The sequence below is a fragment of the Theropithecus gelada genome, chromosome 20, assembly GCF_003255815.1.
Source record: "Theropithecus gelada isolate Dixy chromosome 20, Tgel_1.0, whole genome shotgun sequence".
NCBI lineage: Eukaryota > Metazoa > Chordata > Mammalia > Primates > Cercopithecidae > Theropithecus > Theropithecus gelada.
In genome coordinates, this window is record NC_037688.1 from 32,350,020 (window position 1) to 32,358,021 (window position 8,002).

General features: G+C 52.2%; 1 protein-coding gene across 1 annotated transcript in view; it reads right to left on the reverse strand.

Moving 5' to 3' along the window:
- The window catches only part of FA2H (fatty acid 2-hydroxylase), a 64,470-nt gene extending 56,882 nt beyond the window's left edge, over nucleotides 1-7,588 (reverse strand). Inside the window, exon 1 of the mRNA XM_025370441.1 lies at nucleotides 7,242-7,588. Coding sequence (XP_025226226.1) covers nucleotides 7,242-7,511 — 270 coding nt within the window. The 5' untranslated portion in view covers nucleotides 7,512-7,588. The remainder of the gene's footprint in view (nucleotides 1-7,241) is intronic.
- Nucleotides 7,589-8,002: the final 414 nt, after the last annotated feature.

Below are 8,002 nucleotides of genomic sequence, written 5' to 3' on the forward strand. Positions count from 1 at the left end.
AAAAAAAAAAAAAAAAAAAAAAAAAAAAAAAAAAAAAAAAAAAAAATCCCTGAGCTGTATGTTCAAGCTTTGTGCACTTTTCTGGGAAATGGGAAGTGAGAGAAACTAACAATAGAGACTGAGAAGTCACAACTGGGGTCTGGGTGGGGTGGGAGGCACAGTCTGTGAATATGCTACCTGACTTTTCAAAAGGGACTTTGCAGATGTCATTAAGTGAAGGATCTAGAGATGAGGAGATTATCCTGGATCATCTAGGTGGGTTCAGTGTGATCCCGAGTGTACTTCTAAGTGGAAGATGGATTCAAGAGCGTCAGTCGTAGGAGGAGACGCAGTGACAGAGGCAGAGGCCAGCATGATGAGATTGCTGGCTGGGCCATGAGCCAAGGAATGCAGGCAGACTCCAGTAACTGGAAAAGGCAGGAAAAAAGAATTTCCCCTAGAGCCTCCAGAAGGAATACTTCCCTGCAGACTCATTTTTTACTTTGGAACTGTAAGAGAGTAAATGTGTGTTGCTTTAAGTCACCGAGTTTGTGGTAATTTGTCAGAGAAGCAATAAAAAATGAATTCAGGTGGAAAACCAAAAGGGTATAGCATCCAGCAGCCAGGTGAAGAAAGTGTACTGGGGTGGAGGAGGGGTGATCAGTGGTGTCACCAGTTGCTGCCAGGCCATGTAAGATAAGGTGAGCACTGACCACCGGGTGGAGGAAGGCGAAGGTCCTGGTAACGCCAAGGGCTGTTTCCGTGGTGTGGTGGGTTTCAGAGCGCATGGGGTGCTTATCACCTGTCTAAATAAATGAAGACTACATAGGGACCAATGAGGAGTGTGTGTCATAAGAAAAAAAATAAGTGAAGATGATGAATGCTGTTGCCAAAGCATCAGTTCGGGTTACTTCCTGGGAATACTTCCAAAGACAATTATTCTCATGTATTTCTAGGATTCCTGTTTGTTTCTTTTTATTTCCTCCAGAGAATCCTAATTTTTGACCTTCTTCCCAATTCTGGGTCTGGAAGCCTCTTTCTTCACTGAATTGTGGGGTGACACCAGAGAGCACTCCTGGAGCCTGTGCTGACCCTGGGGTGGCCATGGAAGTGTAGTGACCTGGGCCCTGGATGCCCCACCTTCTGGCCCTAGTTTCGTCCTCCAGGTGAGACTCGCCTGGCACCACAGCAGGCCAGAGTGTAGAAGTCCCGGCAGGTGGTGGAGGGCAGTGACCGTTAATTGGTCAGGCAGGCTCCCCTGGGATGCCCCCTTAGAGGCCAAGCGATCTCAACCCCTTCAGTAAGTTGACTTCTCAGCTGTACTCTTCTCAGAAGGTGGCGGCAGTTCAGCAAATTCCCCAAGCATCAGTTTTTATCAGACCGGCTTTCCAAGATGGGCTGAGCTCAAGATGTTCCCGGACCTGGGTAGGGTGGGAAACCCAAGTCTTCCTGCACTTAGATCTCCTCCTTATTGTCCCTCCCCATTTAATTATTCGAGCCCTGAAGCTCTGAATGGCCAGAGCCCAAAGTCTTACAGACCCATGTGTGGTTGAATCTGTGGACTTCTCAGCCACGTTGAGACAGAGACAAACCCTGTGGGATTCAAACATGGCATCGAGGCCTTCAGATATCAAGGTTACCCCAACACTAGTGGCTGAGGAGTCAGGTTTGCTTTCCTCCGGTGGCTTCGCAAGCACAGGGCATGGTCAGCTGGCATAGTCAGATATCTGCCCACGGGAGGACCTCTCCAGGACTGGCGGGGCATGGGGGAGTATAAGCCACCTTCTGGCAGTTATCATCCCTCTGGGTGGCAGGCTTGGGGCTCAGGAAAAACCCCAGTTCCATATTCACTTTATTTATTTATTGAGAAGGGGTCTCCTGTCACTGAGGCTGGAGTGCAGTGGCGTGATCACAGCTTATTGCAGGCTTAACTTCCCAGGCTCAGGTGATCCTCTCACCTCAGCCTCCCAAGTGGCTGGGACCACAGGTGCATGCCACCATGCCCGGCTAATTTTTGTAATTTTTTCTTGTAGAGATAGTTTTTCACCATGTTGCCCAGGCTGGTCTCGAACTCCTGGGCTCTGGCGACCCGCCCACCTCAGCCTCCCAAAGTGCTGGGATTACAGGCATGAGCCACCATGCCTGGCCCCCATTCCCTTTAAAGTGCATGTAAAACCTTTGATCTTACTGTTATTATCGCCAAGCATGAGTACGTGGGAAAATAAAGTGGGTCAATTTAAAGATAAATATTAAATATGATAGTTCAAGTGGTACACCAAGTTGGTAAAAGGCGAAAGACATACAATCTGAAGAGTAACCGGAGTATAATACACCAAATTGGAGGGAAAAATAGCTGGGGTGGTGAGTCATGGATGCCCAGAGTCTGGGAAACACGGTAATATAGCCTGGGAAGGAGATTTAGATCTAAAGTCCTTTTCTTGTCTATTTTGCGAAAAATCCCAGCCACGCTCAATAAGTGGACTTCATACTCTGCTAACATGTGGCTGCAGCTGGAAGAGCACTGCTGTTGCCTGAGCTTGGGGTGAGGCTCTTGACCCCACTGCCCCGAGGACCTTCCCTGCTCAGCCATGGCTCTGTCACTTGCTCAAGGTGGGCACCTTGGCTTCCCCATGTCCAAGGCTGTGGCAGACAGCATGGTGGCTCAAACAAGTTGGACTTGTTTTGTGAATGTGCCTTCACGTGAGCGTGAATGTGTGTACATAGAGAGGGTGCAGCAAAGTTAGGTGCAGGGGGAACAAACGGGACCAGGTCTTCTCCCTGGAGGAAGGGCCAGGATGCTCCCATCCAAGGGCTAAACCAGCAGGACAGGCCCCTCGGAGGGGCACCATTCAGAAACGAGCCCCAAACAACAGAGTTGGTTCATGGCACTCCCCTTCCCCAGCAAAATCCTCCTGCTCCTCCAGAGACAGAGGGCTCTACCCACAAGGGTGTCAGCATCCCTGGTCCAGCAGGAGAGATGGGAAGTGCAAAAGGCAGCTTGGGGCTTGCTAGAAGGGCTTAGCTAGGGAGAACAGAAAGTGTCTCCATCCAGGCATCTCTTTGAAAGGATATCCCACCCCCAGATTTCTCCTTTGACAACCTCTCCCACAAGTTTTTTTTCTTTTTTTTCTTTTTGAGACAGGGTCTTGCTCTGTCACCTAGGCTGGAGTACAGTGGTGTGATCTGACTCACTGCAACTTCCGCCTCCTGGGCTCCAGTGATCCTCCCACCTCAGTCTCCTGAGTAGCTGGGACTGCAGGCACAAGCCACCACACCCAGCTAATTTTTTATAGAGACCGGGTTTCACCATGTTGCCCAGGCTGGTCTCGAACTCCTGGGCTCAAGTGATCCACCCACCTCGGCCTCCCAAAGTGCTAGGATTATGGGCATGAGCCACTGTGCCAAGTCTTCCTCTTTCTCAATTTAGAGAAATTGAGAAACCCTGTACTAGTTCTTAGAACTCTGAAGGCAGAAGCTGGCAGCCCAGCGGAGTGTTGGGCTAGTGTGACCATTGTTAAGTTTGGGCCATGTGTCTGCAGGTGCGTTGAGTTTTGTTCCACATGCTCAGGTTGGGGCCCAGAAATAAGGATGTCTGCAGCATGGCCCGCACTGGGGATCTTAGCTAACAGATGAGCATGCAGGTCAGAAGGACGTGTGAGACTGGGTCCCTGGGCCCCTCTCTGAGGGGCAGACAAGGCAAACCATGGTACTAGGCGGTTAGCAGAGCCGGGAGGTGGGGCCATCCAGGGCAGCTGGCCAGGGGTGGCTGTAAGAATACTCAGGATGGTGTTGGGAGGACGAGCCACACCCTAAGGCTCCTGTCCAGAGGATACAGTGACAACACAGGGCCGGCCCCATGAGCCACCGCAAACCTGTCAGTTTCAACCTCTCTTATTTCCTGCACTCAGTTTTTCTTTTCTTTTTCCTTTCCTTTCCTTTTTCTTTCTCTTTTCTTCTTTTTCTTTTTTTGTGACAAAGTCTTACTCTGTCGCCCAGGCTGGAATACAGTAGTGCGATCTCGGCTCACTGCAACCTCTGCCTCCCGGGTTCAAACAGTTCTCCTACCTCAGCCTCCCAAGCAGCTGGGATTACAGGCGTGCACCACCACACCCAGCTAGTTTTTTGTGTTTTTAGCAGAGGGAAGATTTTACCATGTTGTCCAAGCAGATCTTGAACTCCTGACTTCAAGTGATCCACCTGCCTCAGCCTCCCAAGTAGCTGAGAGTGCACCACCACGCCCAGCGCACTACCACACCCAGCTAATTTTTAGTATTTTTAGTAGAGAGAGGGTTTCACCATGTTGGCCAGGCTGGTCTCAAACCCCTGACCTCAAGTGATCTGCCCACCTCACCCTCCCAAATTCCTGGGATTACAGGTGGGAGCCACCACGCTCGGCCTCCTGCATTCAGTATTTCTTATATCTTCTTCTAAACCCTTCAGCACAACCTGACACCAAACACCAACTTCTAAGATTAAACTGGGCTCTCACCACAGAATGCTGTCCCAGCATATTGTCTAGAGACTCTCCCATCTTCATCCCCCTTCTCCCCGTGGTCACAGCCACTGCAGTGGCAGCCATGTCGGAGCGTCCTGCCCGATCTCCTCACACCCACTTAGGCTCTCTCCATTCCCCCTTGACACTGCAGCCAGGGTCCTCTTCCAAAGATGCAAATCTGACCACGAACCCTGCCTGAACCTCTTCCCTGGCTTCCTTTTTTTTTTTTTTTTTTTTCTGAGATGGAGTCTTGCTCTGTCGCCCAGGCTGAAGTGCAGTGGCGCGATCTTGGCTCACTGCAACCTCCACCTCCCAGGCTCACCTGGCTTCCCATTTTTGTTAGAGTCGAGTCCCAAATCCTGACCACAGCCTACGAAGCCCTGTGTGATGTGGCCTGGTTGACTTTTGGCCTCCCCCCCACATCTCTGTCCTTGCCCATCAGCCTCTGGCCACATTGGTTTTATTTCCAATCTTTTACTATGTCAAGCTCTTCCCGCCAGAGCCTTCACACATGCTGTCCCCTTTGTCTGAAATATTCTTCCTGCTACACATCACCTGGTTAAGCCCAGCCTATCAGTCAGCTCTCAGTGTCAATGTGACTTTCTCAAGAAGGCTCTCTCTATGTTCCTCCCCTCTAGATCCATACTCTGATAGACCATTAACTAAGCAACTATCATGTGATCTGTGTGTTCCCTCTCCCTCCCATTAGCTGCACAAAGACAGGAACCGAATTGATTTTGTTCATTGATATCTCCCCACACCGAGCACAGTGCTGTCAACCCACTAAGGAACCAGTTACATGACTGAATAAATGATGGCAAAATTAGGCAGGATGGCCCAATGAAAAGCCACCTGAAACAGTGGGTGTTAAGTCCTTTCAACCAAAGATCTAAGAATAGTTGCTGGGCTCATCTTGAAAGCAAGAGCTAGAAGCAGGGGACAACTGTTGGTTTTCAGGAGTCCCCCTTATCCATGGTTTCACTTTCCATGGTTTCAGTAACCCACGGTCAACCTGGGCACAAAAACATAACTAAATGGAAAATTCCAGAAATAATTTATAAGTTTTAAATTAGTTTTCAATAGTAGCCAATGCCACATCACCATACCTGTCATTTACCTCACTCCAACCCATCATGTAGGCATCTTATCATCTTTTTTTTTTTTTTGAGGTGGGGTCTTATTCTGTTGCTCAGGCTGGAGTGCAGTGGCACGATCATGGCTCACTGCAGCCTCCACCTCTCAGGTGATCCTACCACCTTAGCCTCCCAAGTAGCTAGAATTATAGGCGCATGCCACCACACCCGGCTAATTTTGGTATTTTTTGTAGAACAGGGTCTCCCTATGTTGCCCAGGCTGGTCTTGAACTCCTGGGCTCAACTGATCCTCTTACCTCGGCCTCCCAAAGTGCTAGAATTACAGATGTCAGTCACCATGCCCTGCCTCATGTTACATCTTACATCATCACAGTACAGTACAATAAGATGTTTTGAGAGAAAGGGACCACATTCAAATAGCTCTTATTACAGCATATTGTTATGACTGTCATTTTATTATTGGTGTTAATTTCTCCTATTCTTAATTTATAAATTTAACTTTATCATAGGTATGTATATATGGGAAAAACACAGCATATATAGGATTCGATACTATCCGTGGTTTTAGGGATCCACGGAGGGTCTTGAAATGTATCCCCTTGGACAAGGGGAAACTACTGTATATCTAGGCATGATGGCCCCATAGTCACCAGTCCCAGAGCCAGGCCTGGGAACACCCGGAGAGTCACTTTGCTTCTGGCCTGAGCCTACCTGGAATCCTGTGTACTAGGTCTGTCTCCCCCACCTGAAGATTTTTGGGATGGAGCCAGCATTGATTTTGGAGTCAGATACATGTGGCTTTCCCACTATTTAGCTATTTGACCTTAGGCGCATTAATCAGAGCCTCCCTGAGCCTCAGATTCCATATCCTGAAATGGGAATAACAAAACCTGCCCCAGGTTCAGTTACGGACTTAAGTATCACCGGGAGCTGGTACTGCACAGCAGCGTGCAGCTCAGCACACAGTCTGGTTCAAAGTGCTAGTCCCTTCTCCTTGGCAAAACTGGCTCATGCCTTTCATTTCACTCTTTTGGACTCCCAAGCCAGTGTTTAGGACAATGATATAAGGGAAGGTCTGAGAGGTTGGAGGACACAGTACACCCCAGACATGGCCCAGGCTTCTCCACCCACCCAGGGGAGCCCTGGTGCAAGGCTAGGGCGGCACCAGGAAACCCAAACTAGTGAGAAGAGCTACTGATCTGTGCCTCTTTGAAGCAGAAGTGAGGTGGGATGGGGAGGTGGGAACAGGTGAGCCCATTATCCAAACAGAAACGGAGAGTGGTTGCAAAGAGGGAGAGGCCGGTAAGTGAAGAGGAAGGAAAGCCGGGGTGTGTGGGAGGGCTGGGGCCAGAAACGGGAATCCAGGTTGTCGGAGGGCAGGGGCTGCAGAAGGAACACTCTGGAAGGAGGGGTGTTGGGGAAATGGGAGAGCTGGCACGGAGGCGGGCCAGGCGGTAAGGGTGGAAGGGAACAGCAAGTTCCTGGAGAGAGGAAGGAGGGGTTGGGGGAGACGACAATGACCTGTTGCCTGGAAAGAAGAGAGGGGAAGCGAGGGAAGGGAGGCAGAGGCTGTCACCTTGGGTCCTCCTAGAGGGCACGTGAACGGGGCTCGCCCGGGAGTGGAAGGCTGCGGGAGGCCTGGGTTGGGGTGGGGGGCCCCGGCCCGGCTGTACCTGCTGCTCCCCGCGCAGATCTCCCACGTAGTACTGCTCCAACCAGCGGCGCGCGTTGGCCGAGTGCCTGTGCGGCGGCCCGTCCAGGTCGGCGCTGATGTCCTGGCCCGCCCTGGCCCGCAGCAGCTGCTCGCCCCCCGGGTGGTGCCGCACGAAGCTGGAGAGGTCGTAGAGGCGGGCCCCGCGGCGGACCCAGCATGCGCCGGCCGCCAGGCGCCGCTGGACCTCGGAGGGCGAGAAGGAGGCGGCGGGGGGCGGAGCGGGGGCCATGGCCGGAGACCGCAGCTCCCAGCGCGCAGCCCGGCGTCTGCTCTGCAGCCGCCCTGAGCGCCTCTAACATCCCGGGAGCCCCGGGGCCGTTCCGGGCGGGCCGCCACCGCACCTGCTCATTTGCATGCCGTGCTCCCATTGGCCGGCAGGGAGCCCCGGCAGAGCCGCGAGGGGCGGGCCCGGCGCCGGGAGCTGCGCGCCAGGTGGCCCCCGGCAGGGAAAGGCGCGCCCGCCAGGTGTGTCCCGCGCGGGAGGAGGGCGGGCGGACACAGGCGGAGCGAGTCTCCCCGTCGCGGGTGGTTGTCTGGGCGGACGTCTTCGGTGGCCTGATCGCCGCTGGAATAACTTCAACCGCTTCCAGGGAGGAGCTGGCCGCGTGAGACCCTCTGGCTCCAGGAGGTGCCCGAGAGAGCGAGAGGAACGAGGTGCTCGCCTCGGGTGCAAATGTTTGTTTTGTTTTTAACATTTTAAAAATGTCAGTAGCTTTTGGG